The sequence below is a fragment of the Hipposideros armiger genome, unplaced genomic scaffold, assembly GCF_001890085.2.
Source record: "Hipposideros armiger isolate ML-2016 unplaced genomic scaffold, ASM189008v1 scaffold_1040, whole genome shotgun sequence".
Lineage (NCBI taxonomy): Eukaryota > Metazoa > Chordata > Mammalia > Chiroptera > Hipposideridae > Hipposideros > Hipposideros armiger.
Genome location: NW_017732390.1, coordinates 365,751 through 393,566, shown reverse-complemented (window position 1 = coordinate 393,566; position 27,816 = coordinate 365,751). Strand labels below are relative to the sequence as shown.

General features: G+C 33.5%; 1 protein-coding gene across 4 annotated transcripts in view; it reads right to left on the bottom strand.

Moving 5' to 3' along the window:
- Positions 1–27,816, bottom strand: part of COL21A1 (collagen type XXI alpha 1 chain) — a 376,826-nt gene that overhangs the window by 13,569 nt on the left and 335,441 nt on the right. For all 4 annotated transcript variants that reach the window (XM_019631703.1, XM_019631702.1, XM_019631704.1 and 1 more), the window contains 5 exons: positions 26,856–26,909; positions 6,244–6,288; positions 4,941–4,994; positions 3,197–3,250; positions 201–254 (listed from right to left, as the gene is read on the bottom strand). In XM_019631703.1, coding sequence (XP_019487248.1) covers positions 201–254; positions 3,197–3,250; positions 4,941–4,994; positions 6,244–6,288; positions 26,856–26,909 — 261 coding nt within the window. The remainder of the gene's footprint in view (positions 1–200; positions 255–3,196; positions 3,251–4,940; positions 4,995–6,243; positions 6,289–26,855; positions 26,910–27,816) is intronic.

Below are 27,816 nucleotides of genomic sequence, written 5' to 3'. Positions count from 1 at the left end.
CTATGACAAAATATCCAAAAAACAGAAATGAAATTGGCCCACATTGGCCATTTCCTTTCATGTACCTTAATTTTGTGATACAGGTAATCCTAATTTCAGGTTAACTTTTCTTAAGGGATACAAAATATTAATCTCATCAAATAATGAGGGGAATTTATAATTCTTTAAAAATATTTCCAAATGCATCAAATCACAATTACCTTGAGCCCAGAAGCCCCATGCATCCCATGAAGTCCAGGTTCACCTTTATTTCCCTGTCAATGCATCAAATTAAGAAAAAAAAAATCAGTCACAATTTTTCTGACATAGACATTTAAGGAAATATATTTTAAATAATTTTTATATTTTTAACTTTCCAATTGCTTGAACCTATATACATACTTTATATATATATATATATATATATATATATATATATATATATATGTAAAACTCTATACATTAAGCCTACTTAGTAAGAAAAACTCTTTTATGCAAAGAAGGAAGTCCACACATTTATAAAGCTCTCTAAAAGCATGTGTTAAATGCTTTTACTGGCCTCTTATACTGGCAGCTTCAAGTATAAGGGGAGAGATTCAAATCTTTAGGGACCAGAGAATTAGCTAGGTCTCCACACTGCCGAGACCAGAGCCATATATTTTAACAGTGTTCTCTGGGTTGAGAATATTCCTCTTTATTCTGTTTCACTTTCTCACTATGACTTACAAGCAGAATGTGACTGAAGAAAAGAAAATTAGCTTCAAATGTACAGTGGCTTTTTGAAGAAACAGGGATCAGAAAACATTAGTTTGTGCTCTTTTGCAGGATTCCAATGCAGTCTTTTCCAACAGAAACTTAGAGTAAGACCAAGTTGACAGAGCAAAGAATGTAAGACAGGAAAAGAGGACTGGATGCTGGCTACTAAGGAAACATTGTTAAAGGTAGTTCTGGTTTTCAAATACACATTGTTAACTGAAATCACAACCCAGTCATGGTCTGGAAAAAGCCCTAATGGGTCGGTGTTAGGAAGAAGCAGGCAATGACCACCCACAGCCAGGTTGGGTTCACTCACAAGGGAACCAACTTAATTTTCAGCTTTTGAGAAGTTTCTAGGATGCTCATATTAAGAAACACGTGAACCTAATATGAATGTAATTAAAGGATTTAGCGCCTAACAGCGTTGTTGAACCATAGAACAATGTTTCCTTAATATTTCTAACTTTATAAATGATGAAGCCGAAATTCAGAGGCGAGAATTGCCAAAAGTTGCATGACTTGATCATGGCTTGATCAGAGTTGCAGGAAATGATCCTAATATCATTTAAATAATATTTTTAAAAAGTAGAGTATGGTAAAATAGACTTATGATGATTCAACATTTTTAAAAGAGATATGATAATCTAAATTAGAAGTTTTCTAATGATCTACCACAGAGTTTCAGCCCTGCCCTATCGAATACAGATTTTTGTCTCACCCTACAACTTCTACCAATGAATGGAAAGCATAGTGCATAAACATATACTTGACAAAAGTGGCGGAAATAAGGTAATACAGAGGTCAGTGAACTATGGCCCATGGGTTAAATCCAGCCCAATGCACGTTTTTGTAAACAAAGTTGTAGAGGAACACAGGCACATTCCACACAGTTTATGTTTCTCCATGGTTGTTTCTACATTCAAATAGCAGAGTTGAGTAGTTGCAGTAGAGACAATACAACCCTCATAGACTAAAATATTTACTATCTGATCTTTTACAGAAAAAGCTTCCAACACTTGAGCTAATATAATGCATGAAAATAAGTTTAAAAGTTTCACTGAAAAGATTACATTAATAGGCATAGTTTTAAAAGCTTGAATCTATTTTTAACAAAATAAATACCCAGGTACAAGATAAGGGAAAGCAAACTTTAAAGTCATTCATGTAAAAATAAACAAACTGTCATTGGAAACAGCTGCTTGCCTTCCCAGCCAAATCAACAGAATTTACAAATGACACAAATACATTATTCAAAAATATTTTCCAGAAAATCCAGCAGATTTAATTTACCTTTAGCTCAGTATTAGCCAACAATGTGAAGTGGCTAATTTACAAACGATGATGAAATCTGAGGCTCTCAAGAATTCTCAAGAATTCAAGTATCCAGAACTCTATGGGAGAGTCCATTGTACTGCAGACACTAAAGGGGTATACAACTAAAAATGACCTTGAGAAATTATGGGGAATTCTACTCAGCAAGCCCAGTCACTCAAGAGTTTTATACCAACTCTGCACAACTGCAGCTACCAGGACCCACAATATTCTAAGGGTCCACAACTGTTCACCCCTGGTGAAAGGGCAGCTACTTTTCCCTAATCGTTGGGCTCCATGACATGTTATCCTGTCTCTCATTTAATACTTTAGAAATTAAATGTAGAATAGATTAATGTCTATTCCTCTGGGACAATGTCTAGCTGAATGCTTCCAAAACACCAATTCCATCACTTCCTTTTGGAACGCTGTTCTTGAATCTACTCATTAAATAGTTGAGAAAGTTTTCTAAGTCTAGCCAGAATGCATTTGATTTTCTAAAAATATAACAACAACAACAACAAAAGCAGTCCTCTTAGCACAGGATTCTACACATCTAGAAAATGGTCATACCATGGTATTCAAAGAATTTCAGTTCTACCATGAGAATACCTAACCTGACATTCTAAATATATTTGCCAAGCTTGCCTTACTTTTTAAAAATCTGACAGTGAAGATAATATGCTACCTTACCCACAGTCCTGAGGGAAGAAATGCTTAATAAAACCCACTACAAGGCATTTTACAAATATAAATTCCATATGCATTTCACTAAGTGTAAATACTAAGAACAGGACTGGGTAATTTGTACAAGTGTTAGTATTCAATCATAACTACTAATGCTCTAGATTGGTGGGTTTGACACCGAACTTCATAGAATTCTACATACTCCCCAGTACCCTCTGAGATGCCAATGAGGGTGAGGGAGCTAAGTAGTGAGAGATTCTAGGCCCTCCCCAGCTTAAACCAGAACTGCTTTACTTTAATCTGTCTTATATGCTTAGTTTTTGCCTAAGATATTATTCTTACAAGTGATTGTTCATAGAATTAAAAAAACATTCAAAATAAAATATAGTTAAAACTTTTACTGAAGCACATAAATGATCATTTTGCACAAAGTTCTCAATCTTACTAATTTCCTTATACTTACCTTCGATCCTGGTGTTCCAGGCTGACCTGGTGAGCCAATGCTTCCCATCAAACCCTATATTATTAAGTGGGAATTTAAAGAGTAATGTAAAAAAATATGTACTTTAAAATACTAAATTCATTTTGAAGTTACACATTCTCATAATAATTAATCCACTAAAATATAACACAATATTTGGGAAATTTCCTGATATACATTTAAATAATGGGTAATACAGAATCAACCGATGCAAGATAGCGTGAAGGCTAACAGAGCCCTTGTGATTCTGTTGCTCAAAGAATCTACAAATAACACAAACTACTGGAGAGCTAGTAAAAGACAAATGTAAAAAGAACTTTGTTTTTTTTCTACACTTTTTTTTTGTCATAACGGCTAAGAATTAGGTTTCTTCATAGATATTATCGTGATCAATATTACTTACAATTTCTATTTTTTTGACCAATATTTAGAAAGAGTTAGAACCAATACATTTTCTGAATAATCTCTCTTCAATTTATACAAAATGGCCATATTTTAACCATATAATTCAAAATAAGACAATCATAACTAATCTAGCATCAAGAACCTGATCTATTTTATTCTACTTTAAACACTCTTATATATACTAAAAACACTTTTTTTATTAAACATGGCAAAGAAAATATGATGATGAACAAAAAAAATAAAATAAAATAATATCATCAGAAAACATAATCTCAATATGGTCATATTGAAAATATCTTGTTATCACTATTATGCTTTACTGTCAATTCATTATAAAATGTAAAATGTTCTCATTCATAGTAAGTACAGTGTAAAATATATTAGGCATGTTAAATATAGATTTTCTTGAAGTTTGATACAGTTCTATTCAAAACCTTCATTTTCTAAAAGCTTACTTAGATAGTGGTAAATAATCAAGCTTAATTTATTATTTCAATGAACAAATAATTTGGTAGTGATGGTGTAGGTAGAGAAAGAGTATTCTATACAAGAATCTTCTTTTAAATTTCTCCAAAAGTTGAATTCAGATTTAATTGACAATATTTTGCCTATTGAATCTGACATGCAAAGTTTGGCAAATCTTTTACCAAGTACTGAGTAAAATAACTGCTTTTTTAACTTACATAATTATTTGTAAACTCATAAACTGTCAAACATGAAAGTGATTTCTTTTACTTAAATTAAAAGCTATTACAAGCAGCTTAATTCATATACTAAAATAAACATCATTTCTAGCAATAATCTTAGAAAACTTTTATGTAATCTTGCACACACATGACAAAACTGTCATAATTTCTAATATCAAACTCATATGTCTCTTCCATTCCAAAACTTCCAAAATAATTTGTTCACTAATTTAAGATCTTCCTGTATTACTTCTTCTGAATGTATTCAGCATAATTTGTGCAATATATTTGTAATTTCTTTAAAAAATGGAAAAATAACATTAATTGAGTTTTAGACTTTTTCATGGTACTTAGTATTTTTTTAGGGAACAGCTAGAATATTTGTTTTCTGGTTTATCGACAGTAAGGGATATTGATCTCTATTTGGGTGGTCAACTTTTTGAGAACCAGAAGAAATCTACAATGTTCTGGAAAACTGGACATAAACATAATCTTTTTCTTACAAATGGATGGAATTTGTGGACGCCCAAAAGCTCATTGCTGGGTCTCATCCAGTTTTGTGAACTTCGGAATAAAAACTCCTAGCACATAGTAAAAATATTTCAAACACTCTGATAATAATGACATTAACATACTGGTATCCCCGGAGCTCCTTTTTTTCCTAGTGGTCCTGGAGGCCCAATTTCTCCCTAAAAATCAAATACACATCCCATTTAAAATCAGAAATTATCAATTTATTTCCAGGAATTCCCCACCAAAGCACTACGGAATAAAAATTCAGTATCAGCCAGCCCAATTTGTCTTTCTTCCCTTCTCTACTGTAAGAAAGGAGGAAGGCAAGGCTGAAAATTCAGGAAGCTAACACCTTAAAGACTTGGGCCTAGGGTCTTGGAATTACTAAGTCTTATATTTTCCTTAGGAAATCAGGTGTGACACTTGCTATTCTTTTAAAGGAAGACTACCAGTTCACAAAGAGTTGATAAAATGAGACAAAAGAAGGGAAAAAAAAGAGAAAAGTTTCTTATTATAGGTTAGGAACTATAATAGCAAACACAAACTAATTTTAAAAATTAGGGTACAGAATAATAGCATTTAGATTTCAGCTTTGGAGACTGTGATTGGTTAGGGGCTCCTAGAGAGTCTCTGAATCCAGAACCAAAACCCCTGGAAATAACTTTGTGAGAAAGTGCTGGTCTTATAAGTAGGGGAGGTCTTCAAAGATCCCTCATTCAAATAAAACATATGCTGGGTTGGGCTGTAATTATAATGAACTGGAACAGAAATCTTGCCAGAGGGAGAAATTCAGGGGTTAGAGGGTTGAATAAAGACAAATCATATCTAGATACATCATAGTGATTTTTAAAAACACTGAAAACAAATAGGACACCTTAAAAGAATCCCAAAGGGAGAGACTGCTTACAAAAGAATGGTAATTTGAATCAAAGCAGATTTTACATAGTTAACAACAAAAGTCGGGAGATGACAGAAGAAAATCCTTAATGTGTTAAGAAAAAATAATTGTCAACCTTGAGTTATATGCCCTACAAAATTATCTCTCAAAAACAAAAGTAAAGCTATTTGAAATTAAATAAAAACTGAAAGTTTATTACCAAGATAGCTGTACTAAAGGAACTTCTAAAGATATAGTTCAGGGAGCATTAAAACTACTCTAAAAGGAGGGTTTAAGAGCACAAGATAGAAAAGTAACCAAGTAAAATAGAAAGAATGTATATAAATCTAAATTAATATTATCCGTATAAAACAACAAAAACTAATTTGTAAGTTCAAAATAATAGTTTCTGAAATTACACTATATTTGAACAATTAACTGTCACCACAAATGTGCTAAACAGGTATTCTACGTGAAGATGCATCACCACTTTGCCCTTTTAATAAGCAGATCCAAGCTCAAATCTTTCAGCTTTTGTTAAGACTTACCTTTTGTCCCATTAAGCCTTGGTTTCCAGGAAATCCTGGGATTCCCTAAAAAGAAATAAACATTATTAATTAAAATATTTGTTCACTGTAACCTTAGAAAGAATAGGTAATAATTGGATTTTTAATTTGTAAATAATGCATAATTTCAAACATATAATCCATTTAGAGTTAACACTGCTACTTATAATAATCTAGTTTGGAAAAGAGAAAATGTATGACAATCAATATTATATGACCATCTATTGATATTTAAAGTTTTAAATAAAGGCTTTCAAAAAGAGAAGCTGAGGATGTTAACGTTGTTCTTCTTTCAGACCAACATAGGTGACAAAATAAGGATATTATGAATAATGCAAATAAAAACCATCAATTCAGAATTCAGAGCCAGTACAATTCCAAGGGCCCTCATAGTATCACAATTGTAATTAAAAACCAATGAGTCAACAATTTATTGAATCAATAATTTACTCCAAACTGAGCCTTGAATCACCCCAGAACATAACTTCTTGAGTAAAATATGGTAATCTTTCTCCTAATGATTCCCCTGCTGATAAAATCATGAAGAATATGCAGACCACAGTTTGTGGTGAGAGAAGCAGAAAAATAGAAAACTCTTTCACATGGCTCAACCAAAACGTACAAGTTCTCTAGCAAGATTCAGAGGAAATTAATGTGAATTGTATAAATCTGAGAATAATTTTGCATATTTATTAATGAGAAAGCAATTCTATTCTCAGCCATTCAATGCATTTACCCAAATGATAATTTATTGCCCAAAACAAACAGTGATAGTATTAATCAATTTTCATTTCTTATTCATTTTTCTTAGCTCCTTTCTTGCTGAAACTTCAGATAAAATAATTAACATTTGCCTTTGTGTGTGTCCAGGAGCTGGCAGGAAAAGGGATTTGAAAGACAGGAAATTGGTCCCCAACAGTATTTCTTTGAAAGCTCTCTCCATTATCAGGGCTTTCAAAGAATAGCAGTACTCTCTTCAGTAAACCAGGGCAGGTAGTAGAGACACCACTGTCAATGAGATCAAATATCTTCTATCACAGGAAGAGATTGCCATTATTTTGACTTTCACATCTTGACTTTATTAATACAATACTACTCAATGTGGTAGCCACAATTACAGTGCAAGCCATGAGCACATGGTTCCAGTTTAAAAATCCACTTGAATAGTAAATTGCAATTCAATTTGATTCTGTTGGCTCAATTCAGTTTGCCAGGGCAAAAGTTGCATGTGAGCAGAGACTATCAACAGGAGCTTGCAATCTAGTTGAAAACACAAGCATTTATGAACATGCTTACTAGATAATAATATACAATATAAAAATTTTAAGTAACATTTTAAAGCATAAGCACTGGATACCCTATCAGCACTCTAAAACATAAAGCAAAAGTAAACTGATTGAGTTTTGAGTATACAGAAGATAGAATGATATGACTTGTATCCTCATAAGCAAAAAATGCATATTCTCAATGGACTCAGTAAGATCAGTATTGTTCACAACAAAGTCTCCATTTCAATGACCACTGTTTAGTATGAAACCACCCATAATCAAATCCCATTCAAGCACACACACACTGATAAACGCACTATAGGTTCAGATCAAGTTGCAAATGTAAATTAAATCTTTCTGTAAAATCTTATCAAGGTGGCCATACACTGTTCTATGCTGAAAGTGATACATTCGTGTGGGTGCAGTGTCCCTTGGCCCCAAGAATCCCTAATGGGGTCATGCAATTGCCTTTGATACTATCAGACTTGAAAAGCTAAAATTTTCGCTTCACAGAGTCCTTTATTACTTAGGGTTTCATCACTATTCAAGTCTGTATGCCCTTACATAATCTATAATCTTAGTAGGAATTTTTTCAGATATCCTGAATCTACTCCTGTTTCTTTTCTTTTTTTTCTTTTTTAAGTATATACAATTTTATTTATCAATAATATCTCAAAAAGATAGGGGAAAGAATAAACCTTTTCACAAAAGTGAAGTTCAACTCATTTTAGATGAGATTTAAAAAAACCCTATATCTAATGCCAACATCAGAGTCAATAAGGCTATATATTCATTCTGGGAAATAAACAGAATTATACTGAGGCACCCCTGAGCAGGCCCCTGACTTTCACCTCCTAGAAATCCTTGAGAGCCCCCACTTTCACTCCCTGGATCTGATGTGACACCCTACTATCTGAGTAATTCTAAGACTGCTCTTGGTCTGTGTGATGACATAGCCACAAATCTTACATTATTTCAACATATCAGATATTGAGAGTATTTGAGGGAGATTTCAGATTAGGAAAAAAAAGTTCTTTTTCTTACTTTCTTCTTAAATTAGTAAACAATAAAATACATTTCATAGATTTGAAAAGAAATGATAATATCTTCTATGTCCACTTATACCAAGAATTATTACTTATTTATAAATAACAAAAAATATATAAAACTACATAATATTAAATACAAAATGTAAAACTAATTTATAAAATCAATTCTTGACAAAACTAAAACCACAAGGATGCATGGAATAAAAGACTGTTGAGAGAGAAGTTAACCAGAAGAACTGAAATCATTCAGAGCTATATTAGTTAATAAAATTCTCCTAGATAACATATTCTTGGGCTCCCAATACATTTATTAAAATTGACTAAACTTTGCCAATTTTACATTAGCAGAAATATAATTCAAAAGAATTTAAAAGTTACCAGTTTGTTGATCAAAAGTATTTAGTAACAATTACTTCATAGAGTAAATGTTTTTCCAAGCAAACTTTTTCATATTTCACTTTCAGCTTATGTGGTTTTGTGTTCAGGCAACTGTGAAATGTATAAGACAGAAACAAGTATTTTATTTAGTCAGGTTAAAGGGACATATTTCCTCCAGTTCTGTGATTTTTAGTTTGGGTTTGAGTAAGAGCAGAAAACCAACTGGAAAATCCTGCATAATGTTGTAAAGGAAAATGTTGCCATGAAAAAAATGTTCTAGAAGCTTCTCTGTAACGTTTAAACCATTGCTGTGTAACAAAAAATTCATTAAAAATAGACATATATAATTTAGAATAAAGTGTTTGGTCCCTATGTCCTAGAGACCACTTTATAATGAAGGAAATATGTCCATGACACATTACTTAGAAAAGACAAAATATCACTTTATACTTTCCCACATGCAATGAATGCATTTACCTCATCACTGAAATCAGAGTATCTTGAATCAAATCTGCTTTTATTTATTTATTTTTAGAAATCTGCTGTTAAGTAATGCGATATTTTCAATGTACTAAACACAGATATAACCCATTAACGGCATTTTTAAGTCAAAATTTTCAATGTAGTGGTAGAGATGCTTAATATTATAGTTATCAAAATATTAGAAGCGTATTATATTTTCTATTATATCAAGAAGTTATTTGTTCATTCCCAAAGATTCAATTAAAAACTCATGTGGGAAGTATTATTCTTAATAGCTACAAAGATTACAATGATTATTTAAAAAAAAATAGAAGAAGAGTCAAGTAGTTAAAAGTTTAGATTCTGGAGTCAGCAATTCCATTATGAAGTAGCTAACTGATTCCAGGCCAGTTATTTAAACTGAAATCTCAGTATCACCATTTTAGACATGGAGAAAATAATAAAATCTACCTCACTGAGTTCGTACATTATACCAATTCACTCTCACAAGTGTTTAGCTCAGTGTTAGCACTATAGTGAATAGATTTTCACGACTGTCTTTTCATACCTCCTCCCTGACCTTTGAAAGTTGCAAAACAGATGAAGTCAATTCTCTTCCAAGTCTCAAAATTAGTCCTTTTTCTCCATTTTGAGGATGTCTTTTTTTTGTCTTTACACCTTGTCTTTTTCTGTCATCATTTTCAAAAGTTTCCATTGTATCCAGGATGGCTCCGGCAAACTAAGGCTTCCCACTAGGGGGTGCAAACATGTTGGCATTGCCCCCTCATTCATTACCTTTGCCTTTTAATGTTTGGCTTACTCTGATTATACAAAAATACTCTAATAACTTTTGCTTGTTGAACATTTTAAATATATTTTATTACTACTTTTTTCGGAAAAAGAATGATCAAAACTTTCAAATATATTTGCAGTTACCCCACAATATTTTTCAATCCATTTTTCTTTTAATTACACAATGACAGGTCATTATGAATGATGTACAAAAGATTACTCTGTGGTAAGATAACTCTAGAGAGAAGTAAGTCATAATCATAGCTTCCAGACTTAAAAAAAAATTATATATATATATATATATANTATATATATATATATATACACACACACACACACACACACACACACACACACACACACAAGTACTTGCAATAAACCCTTAATAAGGAAATTACCAGTTACTCTGCCTCCTTTAATGCTTAAATGCATTTTTACTACTCTCTTTAATCTTCAAGGGAAAGAACAGTAATCTAATGAACACTGAATGAATTTATTCTCCCTAGCCTACAAACCAGGATCCATATGGGACTGGGCCCAAATAATCCAGTGATAAATAATTTCAATAGAAAATGCTTTGGTAAATATTTTTGGGGTACTAATATTTAGATACAACAGAAAATGTTACCAGATTGACATAATGAGTTACAGAAAGAGACAAGGAATATCACAGGAAGAAAAGCTATCTTGGAGCCCTTTGCAAAGTTGCTTCATGTTACTGATATTTCTCACCTTAACCTAAGGGCATTTATGCATCTTTTAAAAGCCAGAACACATTCTACATGATTTGCAAACCTATCATTTTTCAGGACAAAATGACAAATATTTAGCGAATTAAAATTACATACCTGAAAACCCAGAGGAGGTAGAGAAGGACAGGAGTAAGAGACCCAGGGACACTCTCTGCACTGCTACATCATTGGAAAGTCATATAACTGCCCTGAACCCCAAATCCAGGAAAACCCACCCCTTTATATCAGCAAGTAAAGTGAAATGACATGTGTGAAACACATTAACGAAGTAAAAGGAACATTTACATGTAGATATATGTAAAACTAAAAATCAATTCCATTTGAAAGAAAAGTTCCAAAGTAATATCAGAGTCATTCTAAAACGAGTTCTGATCCTCAGAAAACCTAATAAGATCATACTTTTTTGAGGACGCATGGAATGTCACTATATAACTTAAAACAGATATGGTGAATTTCTCATTAAGAAAAAAACTGAACATAGATTTTTCAAAGATCTTTATAGCTGACTCAGTTGCTGAGTAGAAGCTATACACTACATTCCAGAGAATTCTGGAAATTATATGAAAGTCAAAAAAAACATGTCATCAAATAAAAATATTTAAAAACACCAAATAAAAGATGAAGCTTGTTTGAAAACAAATTAATCAATTTTTATCTTTGTTAATTTATATGGTAAAAAGTAAATAACCAGTTATTTGAAAATCATATCTAATTTGTAACCTTGTATGTATTTTTTATTTATAACCCCATATTTTGGAAATATTATGTAAATACTATTACATCTAAATCATTGTATGATTGTGTAACTCAGCCCATTGTGAACTGTGTTATGTTTATACATACTGTATATCCCCATATTTTCTATTGAAAAATAGTGGGATGATAGACTAATAAGCATTCATTAGAAAAAAAATTGAAGGGGATTATATTAGTTTTCTATTGACTCATGACATACTACCACCCATGACAAACTACCATGACAACATAAACAACACAATTTATTATCTTATAGTTCTGTAGGTCAAAAGTCCAGCATGGGTTTCACCAGGCTAAATTTAAGGATTGGCAAGACTGCAAGCCTTTCTGGAGTCTCTAGGGAAGAACTCATTTCCTACTCCTTCAGGTTACTGGCAGAATTAAATTCCTGGCAGTTGTAGGTTCAAGTTCTCCATTTTTGTGCAGGCTTTAAAATGAGGGCCATTCCCAGTTTCTTAGAAGCCACCACATTCTATGACACATGCGCCCATCCTTCATTGTCAACATCAGCAATGGCCAGCGGGTCTTTCTCCAGTTCAATTTTTTTGATCCATTCCTCATCCATCTTCCTCCACTTTTAACTATCTGTGATTAGATAGCTCCACCTCAAGGTCACTAACCTCAATCACATCTACAAAATCTCTTTGCATGTATATTAACATATTCATAGGTTCTGGGGATTAGGATGTGGATATCTTTCTCAGGGAACGGGAGTCACTATTTTGTCTGCCACAGAAATATTATCTAATATCCAGGACCAGATTGTTTCTATGTTACTTAAACTTCTCCAGGGCATTAAAAAGGTGGAGATCATCTAAATGTAAATTATGAGGCCATCATAATGCTAATAACAAAATCAGTCAAGAATAATATCTAAAAAAAAATCTATAAACTGATTTAATTTGTTACTACAAATGAAAATAGCTTTACTATTATTTTGGAAAATCAAATATAGCAGTGCACTAGAACAAAAGTAGAGCATGATTAAGTAGAACTTGTTTCAGGATGCAATAAATGGATATTCAACAGTAAGAAATATACCCATATCTGATGTTCATATGTTACTATATTAATATTTAGAGGAGGAACAACACAAAATCATCTCAAAAGATACTAAAGATACATTTTGTAAAATTTATCATGTGTTATTTATTACAAACTCTTAATAATCCAGGACTAGAATTTGGGAAACCTGAACCTGAATCAATAGGAAACCAATTAAAAACATCAGATGTGGTGAAACACTAGACATTTCTACTTAAAATTAAGAATAAGGCAATAAAGCCTAGGCTATGTTTTGAAGTAGTAATTTCAAATACAACCTTTCTGAAAAATATTGCATATGTGTGAATATATGTAACACAAATAGGAGAGTTTAAATGCAATACACCCATGTTATAAATAGCATGACATAGATTTTATATTCTCTTATTAATTCATATGGTAAAACATCCATACCATTGTAAAGTTAAATTTTCAATAGACATGATTTTTATTTGAAAAATATGTATGTTTTATGTATTTGAATATGCAAATAATAAGTTTGGAAAGAATTTCATTGAATGAGTAACAGCTATTATCTCTGGGTATGGGAATGAGATTTGGGTAAGTGAAAACAGACTTTCAGATTTACAGCACAACTTCTATATATTTTGCCTATTGAAGAGAAGGTAAACAATAAAAATGAGTAATAAATAATATAAATAATGAATAAAATAAATATAAATAAAAAATGTAATGAAGATGTAGAATAAATAAAAACTTGGCCGATGCAGTTTTTATATTTCAAAAATTTCTAAGTTTTTTTCTTTCACATTTACATCATCCGAGAGACGACTCTTAAACATTGGTCTTTCAAAATAAAACGGTAAAGATATTAACAGTTGTGGCTATCATTTGGTTTAAAAAAAAGCTAAAACAACATGAAGAACACTGCAGACTCAAAGATGAATGCTGATAGGATTTCAGCATGACACTGCTGTGACCTCAGAGAATAACGTATTTACTTAGATTTTATGCCTTGGTAGTTTATCTCTGCAGATAATTTTTTACATGTTGCTAAGAATACCCTGTTAGACAAAGGCACCAATATTTCTTATGGGAGGACAGTGCTGTGTTTAAGAAGCAATATCTTTGATAAAAGAGCTAGACACTTGGCATTTGACAAGATTAGCCTAACCAGGAAGCATCCCTCCATTTTCCCATAGAAACAGAAGTTAATGTTTCTAAAATAAAAATCGTACTACATCAGATCTGGAATTAAAAATTGTTTTATTTAAAAATACTATATACATTTTTAGATTTATAAGAAAATTAATAGCCTAAAAATGTCATGTAAAATTGAAAATAAATTTAAATTGAATTCCTATCTTTGTAAGGATTTACCTATCTTTCATATAAACAAGTTTAATGTTATTTAATTTCATATAAATGCATGTTTGTTTTACAAGATAGATTTGTTTCTGAGATTGTGTCAAAATTAATAAAGTACTTTAAATACATAAGGGAACTGAATCCATTTGTAAGCATGATTTCATATTATCATTCATGGAACTATTGAAGCTTATTCAGGCAGAGGAAGATATTAGAGCACATATGACATAAAAGGATCATAAGGTTATAATTCCATTTTCCTTTACAAATGTCATTAAAATTGTTCTCCTCAGTTGGGTAACTTCTTTCCACTACGTTCATATTCCTATTTTGATCAACCTGTTTCATAGCCTCTATATCACTAGTTATCAAACTTTATATCAGGCTCACATAGGGCAGGAATTAAAAATAGTTTCCTGGGCTTCCGCCTGTAATTCTGAGTCATCAGGACTGGGATGGGCCCAGAAAACTGAATTTAGCTGGCATCTCTGGTAATTCTGAATAAGGTATTCCATGGATCACAGTTGGAAAAACAGTGTTCTATATGAAAATCAAAAATTTTTTAAATTAGTTATCTGTATTTTGGGTGTTAAGCTAAGAAAGCCATCAAGAAGTTTTTTATTTGATTTATGATTATCTACCAAATTTTCACAAAACTACTACATAAAGATTATTTTCCCACCAATCTTTAACTGTTGGTCAAAATTCTTAACATTTCACCTTTCATGATTAACTGCATTTTTCTTTAATGGCTTTTAAGGGTCTTAACCTGCCACAAAATTTATATGTACACTTTGTAGAGTATATTTCTTGAGTGAATTTTCTATTTCCCTAACTGAACAACAAATGTTCCATCTGAAACCACCTGGTACAATATTGTACATTCTATGATTGCTCAGCAAATATTAACACCTGACTATACATTTCAATAAGAATCCACAACAATTCTAAGGTTCTTCTAGTGATGGTTTCCCACTTTGTATGATTAGTCGTTCCATTTTTGTTTTTTAGAGCTAATGTATTTTTAATAAGTTTATTTTGACAAGTATATACTATGTTATCATCACTGATTCTGATTAGTGCATTGATCACCAAATGAGATGCTGGAATGTGGAATGTATTAGCTCAGTATCCTATTTCAAGGGCTTGAATTTTGATAATTAGAATATAATAATTTAAGTACGTTGTAATTGTCAATGTCTGATCAACAAATATAATATATACCCAAAAGTACATTCTAAACAGAGCACAGGATAAAAATCTCAATAAACTGGTAGCTTCTACCTGCTGCAAAAGAATCCCACAAGAGAAGCACTATAATTTATATATATATATATATACACATATATATCCAAATTTGTATGAGAATGTACTACTTTCATAACATTGGGTTTAAGTGAACAGAAAGGGATGCAAATCATGCACACAAATGCCTTTCCAAGGAATGAACTGCTAGCAAATTTGTCATGATAAGCAATTTGCTCCATTCCACTGTATCTACCTGTTTAGTTCATGTTTTTCTTTTTTAAAAATTTTATTATTTTTATATTAGTTTCAGGTGTACAAAACAACATAATGATTAGACATTTACACCCCTCACAAAGTGATAACCCCTCCCAAGTCTACTACCCCTCTGACATCGTACATAGGTATTACAATTTCATTGACTATATTCCATATGCTGTAATTTACATCCTGTGGCCACACACACATACACACACACATTTAATTATAGTTGACATTCAGTATTATTCTACATCAGTTTCAGGTGTATAGCGCCATGGTCAGTCATCTGTGCAGTCTATGAAGTAATCCCCTTGGTAAGTCCAGTACCCATTTGGCACCCTACATAATCTTTACAACATTACTGATTATATTCCCCATTCTGTATTTCACATCCCCTTGACTATTTTGTGAATACCAATTTATACTTCCTAATCCTTTCATCTTCTCCCCATCCCCCAACCTCCCTCCCATCTAGCAACCATCAGTTTGTTCTCTGTATCTCTGTGTCTATTTTTTTTGTACACTCATTTATTCTGTTCTTTAGATTCCACATATAAGTGAGACCGTATGGTATTTGTCTTTCTCAGTCTGACTTATTCCACTTAGAATGATGTTCTCTAGATTTATCCATGTTGTTGCAAATCGTAAAATTTCATGGCATTTTTCAAAGAACTAGAACAAATAATCCTAAAATTTATATGGAACCATAAAAGACCCCAAATAGCCACGGCAATCCTGAGAAATGAGAACAAACTGAGAGGTATCATGCTACCCAACACCAAATCATACAACAAGGCTACAGTAATCAAAAAGAGCATGATATTGGCATAAAAACAGACACATAGATCAATGGAATGGAATAGAGAGCCCAGAAATAAATCCATACCTATATGGTCACTTAATGTATGACAAAGGAAACAAGAATTTACACTAGGGTAAAGACAGTCTATTCAATAAATGGTGCTGGGAAAAGTGGACAAATATATGCTAAAAAATGAAAGTGGACCACCTTCTTATACCATAAACAAGAATAAACTCAAAATGGATTAAACACTTAAATGTAAGAATTGAAACCATAAAACTCATAGAAGAAAGGATAGGATGTAAACTTGCAGATATTACCCTGAATAAAATTTTTACTGATATATCCCCTTGGGCAAGGGAAGAAAAAAATAACAAACAGATGGGACTACACCAAACTAAAAAGTTTTTTCACAGCAAAGGAAACCATCAACAAAACAAAAAGACATCCTACTGAATGGGAGAAGATATTTGCCAATGATACATCTGATACGGGGTTACTATCCAAAATTTATTTTTAAAAACTCATACAACTCAATACCAAAAACAAACAAACAAACAAACAAACTAATTTAAAAATGGGCAGAGGACATGAAAAGATATTTCTGTAAATAGGACATACACATCACCAAAAGACATATGAAAAAATGCTCAACCTCACTAATCATTAGAGAAATGCAAATAAAAACCACAATGTGATACCACATCACACCTATCAGAATGGCTATCATCAATAAATAAACAAACAACAATTGTAGGTGAGGATATGGAGAAAAGGGAACCGTGGTGCACTGTTGGGAACACAAATGTGTGCAGCCACTATGGAAAACACTACGAAAGTTCCTCAAAAAATTAAAAATATAGCTACCTTATGACCCAGCAATTCCACTCCTGGATATTTATCAAAATAAATCCAAAACACTAATTTGAAAAAAATATTGGGTTGTCGGAAAAGTCATGATGTATTTTTTCTGTTTTCCGTTGCAAAAATGCATCATGACTTTTTCGGCAATCCAATATATGCACCCCTATGTTTATTGCAGTGCTATTCACAATAGCCAAGATATGAAAACAACTGAAATGTCCATCAATAGACTATTAGATAAATTGTGGTACATGTACACAATGGAGTATTACTCTACTAGTCATTCCATTTTTTAAATATATTATTCAGGAAGTTCTTCATGTTTCACCTAAGCCATCGATTAAGTGCCTTCTTTTTTAAGTAGATGGCAGAAGAAAGTTCTACTACAACAACAAAAAATTATTCATAGCTTTTAGAACCAATAAATCATTGTAAGAATCCCTTCCCCTGGTTTAATTTTAATATTAGTTTATCTAATTACTCTTTATACTTCATTTGCAAGAAAAGATTTTCATTTAAAATGCTTAGTCCCCATATTCTAATAAAATTAAAAGAAATACAATCTAATATCCTGTGTTGATATTTTCCATCAGATTAAATTCATTGTGAACTATGATAGTAGTACATGACTTCTCAAATGTATTTATAAATATTAATCTCATGATTAATATAATCTTTAGTTAAAAACATACTTTTTTATATAACCCTCAAAACATGTATCTATGCCAAAAGTATTTCAAAGCCACAATATTTTAACCAAAATTAAAACAGAGCATAAATAGCTAACCATGATTTAACTATGCATAACTTATTCTCTTCTTTTTCTTAATTTATTTTTTTATTAGTTTCAGGTGTACAAAGCTACATAATAGTTAGACATTTAAATCCCTCGTAAAGTGATAACCCATCCCCCAAGCTACCACCCCTCTGACATCTTAAATAGCTGTTATAATATGCATATCTTTTGAAACAGTGAAACACTTCTGTTCAATATTCAAAATAACAAAAATCATTTTTATAAACCATTTAAGTACTTAGAATTACTGGCAATCAATTAACTAATTATTAGGTGCTTGCCTCATTATTGAAAACAAAAATGCAGTGAAAGTAAACAACATAAATATTTCCAAGTGTTGTTTCTCAGATATTCCCCATCTGTTTTAATGCCCCTTAAACATATCTAGAACATAAATGATTTCCTAATGTTAATTCTCAGAGGCTATATATATATATATATATATATATATATATATATATATATGGTGTTCAAAGTGGTAACCACACCCAAGCATTTTGAAAATATTTATTAAAACATAAAAAACAAGAAAAAGATCTTTAGAATGAAATGATCCAGTTACCAAAGTGTACACTATGAGTCACATAAAAAATGTAGTTGTTTCCACATTCATTGAAAGTAGAATGAATGTGAAACATTCTCATTTCATCTCTCGAATAGTAGTTTATAAGGATAATGAACCTGGCTTTAAAATAAACATGCCTTGTCTTAAGCAACACTGTTTTGTTCATTCTGCATTTTTCATGCTTTGAAAATGGAGAATGCATTTGGACTTAGTCAAGAATATCATGAGTATCTTTTAGATAACAAACGTTTTTAATGAAAAGTATGCAAACCACTCCTGACCCCCTTGTGACTAAAGAACATAATTTTAAAGCCAAAGTCTTCAAAGCCTTTGAACTAAAAATCTAAACTCAATATGCCATATAGATGGTGACAGAAGTTTCCTCTCACCCATTCTATTCAAAGCGGAGATGGATGTAATCAATCCCCATGCCTATGAAAACACTGCCTACATAAGCAACAATGAGAGCATATTCACTCAGAGGATATATTACTCATTCTGAGGATTAATCATGCATCATTTCATATGTTCAATTGCATTTATTCCTTTTGTTATTTCAGGGCTCAATAAAGCTTCTTTCAAATATATAGAAATCAACAAAGAAGACGAAGGCTCCAATAAGTATATTTTAATGCTTATCAATGTTCTTACAATGACCATATTTAAAGAGATTTCTTCTGAATAACATCAAGAACAATGATCAATATCATAGACACAGAGCATCTAAATTTAAAATCCACAATGTCGCTTTGTAAATTCGTTTGATGGTGGTTTGGTTTTACTACACCTCTGACATCATTTAAAATAGGAAAGAACCAAACAGATCTATGATTATACCTGGTGGGACTTTATTAACTCATTTATACTGATAATTGGCCAACATTTGCTTTGCAAGGTTAAAGAAAAATATAATATTTTCCCAGTCATTACAATGTCAAATACCATATTTTTGGAGACCAAAAGTGTATAGATGTTGCTTACAAATTTAGTCACTCCTGTAGGTAATCGGACATTTACATTATTTAATTTAGATAAAACCTACTTCAGAATGCATTCTTAGGGTTTTAAAACGTAACCCTGGAACTAGCAGTGGATGATTATACTAATAAATACAATTAAATTTCCTACATTGTTAAACGTGGGTCACCTTCACACTAAAAGTGCCGTGTGAAATTCTTAACAGCAGTTATTAAGTTAAAGTTGTTCCACTCAACACATACCAAGGATGTGCCACTCCTGATGCCCGCAAGAGGAGTGGGAAAAAGCGTTACAAATCTGTACAAAAGACTTTAAAAAGCTTGCCATACAATTGCAAATCAAATAAGAACAAGCACAGAACTAGTGGGTGATTTTCCTCTTATCTTTCTTCTCAGTCTAAAAAAATAGTCAAGTGAGCAAATAAAGACGCTTCCACATTACTAGTACAATAAAGTGGATTATTCCACATGGGAAACCACATAGTAGTTCAACATCAACATTCCCCAAGAATTGTATGCATGTCTTTAGTCCACATGCATAAAAATGTCATATCAAGTAATCACACCACAAAAAAGGTGATTAAACAAAAGTCCCACTTGTCCCTTAAGTCAATGGTGACTTGGAAGGTTTCAGCAGTTAACATTGCACCACAAAGACAAGCATAACGTGTGGTTTAGCAAGAATTCGAAAGGCATGAGGAAAGGAAACAACAAAAGCCTCTATGAGCCAATGTCCTCAGATATAGTACTGTGATCCCCAAGTCTTTCTTCCTGGGAAAGGGCACAGAAAACATTTCCAGCATAAAAAGGCTTAAGACATCCTTAACTAAGAGGTATGTGCTCACCTCCATAGAGCTAGGACACGCGGCATCCTTTCTCATCCTCATGGAGCTCCAGGGATCTTGGCTCAAAGAGTGGAACCCTAGTCCTACCAACACATCTTCACCATGAGCTATAAGGCTCCCTGTGCACAGAGGGGCTGGCTGCTGAGCAGAGAACTAGCACTGAATGGCTCAGGCTGCCTGAGAGAAAATGTTACCCTGAATACAAGATGTCATCACGACAGAGCACCAGGACAACAAGAGGTACAATGAAGAAGCAGTGGAAACACTGCTATAGCAGGTGATTGGATTAGCAGCAACTGGCCAATGCGGAAAGCTGGCCAATTTGATAATTTGGTCTAAAATCTGATGTGGTCGAAAATGAATGTTTCCAGTTACCACTTTTCAACTACTGGTAAATTGAGTGTGATGCTGCCCTGTCTCCCCATCCGCCTAACAACCCAAGATAATATCAGAGTGATGCTATGAGAAGTTAGGAAAACACATTTCCAACCATTGAGAATTCCTTGATGCAATCTGACTGTTCTTCATCCCAAGGCACAAAAATGAAAATGTCATCTGATACACTAAACATCTTTTAATAAGAAGGAAATGCTGTAAAATACTTAAAATTCAGGCCTTACATTTTTATAATGTATTACAAAAATATGTTCACAGGGGAAAATAAAAAACAGACAAGCAAAAACAGAACATAACAAACATCAAAAAAATAACCTGGGGGGAAAATATAATCAGAGTAACTGAAACATGATTAAACCACATGTTTACCATGCAGATCCTTTCTTATGCATATACAGTCATATACTATTATATAATTTTTGCTCTTCTATTTTTATTAAATTTATTGGGGTGGCAATGGTTAGTATTACATTTTTAAACTCTGGTTTATATACATTATACATTACATATCAGACCTTTCAATTGTTCCAACCTTGTGACATGATGAATAGTACAGAGAAGACATATGGGCTAAAAGTTACTAAACAGAATAATGAAAAAAATGTAGAAAAATGAAAGATACAAATAAGTTTTTAAAAACACATGAGAGTTTAACAAAATTGATGACACAGAAAATATCGGTGATGACTAGGAGCCTTCCTTTTAACCAAACTGTCATTTAAACCTGTTTATCTACTTGCTTTAAGTCCAAATGTTTTTGATCAATATATGTGCTACCAAGAGTTTGCAATATGTATCAGTATGTATTTACATGACTTTTTACATACGTTCATTACATAAATGATAAGGATTAGACTAGATGAAAAGTCTAGTGTACTGGTTCACTTTGGTTGCTATAAAAAGTTACCACAAAATTATTAGCTTAAAACAACATAATTTTATTCTCTCACAGTTCTGGAGACCAGAAGTCAGAAGTCAAGGTCTAGACAGGGTTGTACCTTCCCCGCCACGCCCCCCACCCCCACCCCTGCCCCAGTGGCTCTAGGGGAGATTCCATTCCTTGCCTCATTTATCTTCTGGCAGCTGCCAACATTCCTTGTCTTGTGGCCTCATCACTCCAATCTCAGCCACCAGGATCTTTTTGACTCCTCTGGGAAACTTCAGTTCTACTCTTAAGGTGTTTCTGATTGGATCAGGCCCACCCACATAATCCAGGAAAATTTACCCATCACAAGACCTTTAATTACATCTGCAAAGACTCTTTATTCAAATAAGACAACATTTACAGATTTCAGGTATTAGGATCTGATATCTTTCTGGGAAAGTAAAGCATTTTTCAACCTACTACACCTAATATTGACAGAAATTCTTATAAACATTACTTGAATCTGGCCCACTGTGTCTTACTCGAATTGTATGAGTCCCCACTTTTACATGTCTATTCTAATTACCCAAAGCTTAGTCTTATTTAAAAGCTTTCAATGTTACCTAAATTTGTTCCATTTGAAAATATATTAGGATAACCTCCCCCTGTCAAAATTGATTCTTCTTGCTCCATTTCCTGTTTATTACTTTGTCTTCTGTGCCTCTATCCATGGGGTAAGGCTTTGAGAGACACCCTTTTTCATATCACCCACATCCAATTGATCCTTGAGCTCTACTAGTACTTTTAGTTCATTTGAAATAGTTCTACTCCCCCCCTCCCAACTCTGAATGTCCTTGCCTTCATTGGCACTGGAGGTGACAGAGCTCAGCCAGACTGCTACCATGCTCTGTCCTCTACCTCAGCTCACCTTCTGTACATTCTCTATTTTGATGTCAGAGTGATCTTTCTAAAACTTCCTAAATCTGATCAACTCACTTCTCTACTTAAAACCTTCAAATGGCTCTCCTACCCTCAGATTCAAGTCCAAGTAGCACAGACAGATAAGACCTTTCTTGATTTGGCCTCTACCTACCCCTACAAACTCATCTTGTATTTCCTTCCGATCTCTTCCATGTATCCTTAGGAGCCTGAACTAGTGACAACGTTTCCCAAAGTGTCATGATTTTTTTTTTTACTTGTATGTTTTGGAATATGACATATAGATTCCTGCCTTTCCAGGCCAAAGAACTAGCCACCTCCCATTTATCTTACAGAATCTGGCCAAGACAGCATCTTGTTTAAGAATGTATCCCTATACACTTTAAAAAGTGAATGGCATAGTTGGTGAACTGTATCACCATAATGCTGTGATTTAAAAAATAAGAAGAAGACATCCTTTTCAGTAGTGTTCCCAAATTCATGTAGTATTATACACAACTTCTACAACTTTGCAAGACCCACTGTGCTACCTCCATAACATTTATACTGTGGCGCGATCTATGAGCTTATCTGATTGCTTGAGGGCAGGGCCACGGCACATTAATTTTCACATTCTCCTCAACTAGGATGATATCTGGCACAAAGCAGACACTCAGTAAATGCTTATTGGATGAATAACTGAAATATTATAATCCTTAAACACAGTGATACTTGGTTGACACCAATTATAATAAAACCCAGTGAGTATGAGAATTGAGTTTACAGTTACCCAGATTGAAGTTACGTTGGTAGAATTTGACACTTAGAAAGTAAGCTACCTCTAGGACTGAATTACTGTTAGGATTGACCACTACTAGACTTTAAAATTCAGAGCGTAGGCATGGGAATGTAATTGTTCTTTAAAGCAGTATAATCATCTCCCAGTGAAATACAGCCTTTCTCCTTGAATTCCAGGAGTTAATTCATATTTATCAATCTGCTTACATGAGTGAGTCATCATCCGGCTGCTATAAGCTGTATTTAATTAAAGCATTTTTGCTAAGAGCTTCTGTCCTTCCAACTTAAGCTCTGTAAATTTTCTTGGCTGCCACATTATAGAATAAAATGAGCATGTCCTTTTGAGTGGGGCCAAGGCAGGCATTATAAATACTTAAAACCAGCATCCACATGCAACAGAAGAATCTTCATTTCTTGGCATCACCAAATATATAAACTTTCATGTTTTTCTTCCTGTTTTCAAAGCTTCTCCACAAATGGTAAAGATTACTCTTCACAGGATGATATTTCTAACAACCAACTTTTCATTAATTGTGGCAATAACAAAATAGTTTGTAATGTTCTATGTTCTTAATTGGAAGGGAATAAAGACCAGAAGAATTACATCCAAATTTTAGAAGACTTAATTTATTAATTGTTTTCCTAACACAGTATGTCTCCTGACACAGGAAACTTGACTTCTTATCCACCACCATTTAGCAGGCGATACAGGAGTGGGGGGAAAAGGATAAGCGGTTCTCGCTTGGCTACCCTGATCTGGTGGGGTGGGGTGGGAGAGGAACTGAGGAGTCTCACATTATGGTAACTCCCAGTTTTCTATCTAGATGGTTTAGGAGGAATTACATCGGAATAACCTCCACTACCCCACTGCCATTATCCCCTGCCTCAACTCCTTGTTTGTCTTTTATGAGAACTTTGTAATTTAGTTTTTGTTTCTTTATCCTTTTACTGTCTTTCTCCACTACAACTTGTAAGCTTCCACGGAGCAGGCCCTGTGTCTCTCTCCTCACTAAACCCAATGCCTTATCTATTCTTGGAATGTACTAAATGTTGGGTTGAAAATGACATTAAGCATAAAAGTTCATTAGAATAAAATGTAGAAGCAGCAGAATGGAATATGAACTCAAGAAATAAAAGGAATAATGTGAAATCTCTGTCTGTAAAAAAAAAAAAAAAAAAAAAGAAAAGAAAAGAAAAAGAAATCTGAAAGACCACACTGCCTGGGGTGGAAATGTATGCTAACTCCAAAGCTCCAGGCAGGGGTAAGTCTTGAATAAAGGAGGAGCAGGCAGGGCAGCAAAAATGCAAATTGGGGTCCGATTCTGGCTGACAGCAAGGAACTGGCAGCCTTGGGAGAGGAAAACATCCCCTCAAGCGTTCCTCATTTCCTTTTTCTTTTTTAATTCTGTGTGGTTTTATTAACAGGGTCATAATAGCATCATTTTCAAAGTAAATATATGGTGCTCACATTGCATTATGGTTTACAGAGACCTCCTGGTTAGTCGGCCCTTTACAACACTGCTTCTGTAGGAAAACATGAGTCACTAATGTTGACATATAAATTTGAACACAAACATTTAGAAACAGTGGACTCAAATTGTAGCCTGGCTCTCATGTCCACTGTCTCTTATTTCTCTCTTTCTTTTCACCTTCTCTCACCTCTCTGTCTTCCCTGTGCCCATCCCTCTTCCTGTCTTCAGACAAACAAACAAGAGCACACACACGTATATTTTATATTTTTCTGAAACAAAATTATTATAAAGATACCCAGTCTCAACTCTAGTTACTAAGTCCTAGAATTATTCCTTAATAATGATTATGGGTCCGATACACTGAACGCACACTATCCCTACTGAATTCTTTCCATTCCATTAACACCCTACTTGAGAACTTATTCACCCATGCCTGGTCTGTCAAAATAGCCAAACATGTTAATGTAATTAATATGCAGCTAATTAGTGTCCTGATTCCTGTCTCTTCTCTTTTTGATACATTCTGCATATGCCAATATCTCATGACTGCCTCTAAAGCACTACTTTTCACCACGTTATTCTTTTTCTCATAGAACTCCCAAGGTAAGTGAATAAAGTTTGCTTCTCAAATTCACAGTCAAGGATTTCCATGTAATGACCTAACCACTTCCCCAACTTTACTCCCTACCACCCAATAAGGACCCTTCACAGGGCCTCATTAAGATCGTTTCATTATTTCTTGGGCACACCCTTAACCATCCTACCTGTGTGTCTTCACTCATATTAGTCCTCCCTCTTCTCTTCCTTTCATTCCCAGCCCTTTCATGACCAAATCTAGCCCTTGGTAAAAAATTTTCATTCACCTCACGATACAAGATTCTCTTCCTATAAACTTTCAGCATTTAGGATAGCCCCACGCATTTCTGCAGTATTCTCACAAATTTTTTCACGTTTCCCACATAAGTCTCACAACCTTATGAAGTAGGCACTATAAATATGTACACTTTTTGATGAGGAGAAGAGGTTTTCAGAGATGTGGAGCAATTTGCCCAAGCTCACACAGCTGAAATGTGGCAGAGATCCATATTTGGCATTTACTATAAACTGTCCCAGGTTGGTAGTTATTTGCATCATTTTTTCCCATCTTCCAAACTAGATTATAAGCTCCATGAAGGCAGTAGCTATGAGAACTTGCCCCGGTGCATTATAATATGCAAAATGAGAATTCAATGAATATTTGATCAAGTGATTGTAAGAGGTCAACCCCTCCACCTATTTAAGAAACCTCTGTGATTCTTCTCCCACTCTCATGTTCAATGTTTAGATTCTGAGCACACAAATGAACACTTGTGATAAACTGCAATATATCGTGTCTATAATTTAATTTCTTGACCTAGTTCCCCCTTGAATAAATTGCAAATTCCCTGAAGATAGTAATGATGACAAATAAAATGAGATCCGCTGGTATTTAAATGTTGGCCATGAGTTGTAGAAATAACTATATTTCCAAACTCATCTGAAGTTCCATCATCTGGCACACTTGCTAAGAATACATCTATCCAGGATTCAGATTCAGTGCTTTCTCAGTCATGTGTCTTTAATCTGGTTCTTATTGAACACACGATCCCGGAGAGCATACTACAAAACAAGGAGCACATGGCAAAGTGACATTGACCTAAAGGCCCAGCAAAGAACTATGTTGTTGTGTCAAACACTCGTTTGAGTGGGCTTGCAATTCATACTGCACAAAGACTTCCTGCTAGCAAAATTCTTTCTGGTTTGTAAAAGAGGATTAAATATTTCAATATTTTAAAGCACTCCACAAAGAGCTTCTACAACTTCCAAGTCTGGAAGTCACTGAACAAGAACAGGGCATCCAGAAGGAGAATTTGAATAGTCAAAACATTTCATGACAGGAAAAGAGCTTCATCCTTTAGAACTGAATTGGGAAGGTACTCACAGGCTCTCCCTGTGATCCATCCTGGCCTGGAGCACCCGGAGGTCCTGCTTCTCCCTTTTAAGGATGAAAAGAAACAAAGAATTCCATTTTCAGACATGCTTATAAAATAACAGTATATTTTAGGACATTATATAATAAAGCATATTAGATACAAACTGAAAAATAAAAATGACTTCTAGATTATTCATATTAACTTTTCCTGACATCAAATAACTTACTCTGGAATTTATAAAGTGACTATACAAATATCAAATCTATACATGACAGCAGATAGTTAAGTTATAACGTAACTGTGGTACCGCATGCTCATGAGAATAGGACATTATTCTTCAAAATAAATGTGACCAAGGTTTATGTCAATCCTTTTAATATTTATTTTATTTTCATTTTTACTTTGAAATTTGTTATTATATTGGACCTAATTTGACCTTGCCTCGCAAGAGTTGCATTTTTTTTTTTTAGCTGAGCCATCCTGCCACCTGTTGGCAGCTCAGTGGCAGCTCAGCTCGGGCTAGGAATCGAACCGGCGACCCTGTTGCTCAGCGCTCCCACTCTTGAGTGAGCTCTTAGCCAACTGAGCCACTTGGTTGGCCCAAGAGTTGCATTTTTTATTGATAGGTTATTACATGAAAATTTTGGCACTCTAATTTAGTATCTACCTATTTAAAATAAACATCAAAAATGTGTATTTTTAGGTAGCTATCAAAATTATAATTTTTAGTTGTATACCTTTACATTTCTATGCTCAAATTATTAAAGCATTTTATTTTACATCCACCTTTTAGCACCCTAAAAGTTTTTCCCGAATTTAGGCTTTTTGAAGCCTAACCGTCATTAAGAGTCATGATTTTGTCTCTCCAGCAAAATGCTGCATTATAGCAAGTAGAGTTCTCTACAATTATGCCCCACTTGTTTCATACCAGGAAGAACATTTCATCCTATATGAGAGCAAGAGAGAAAG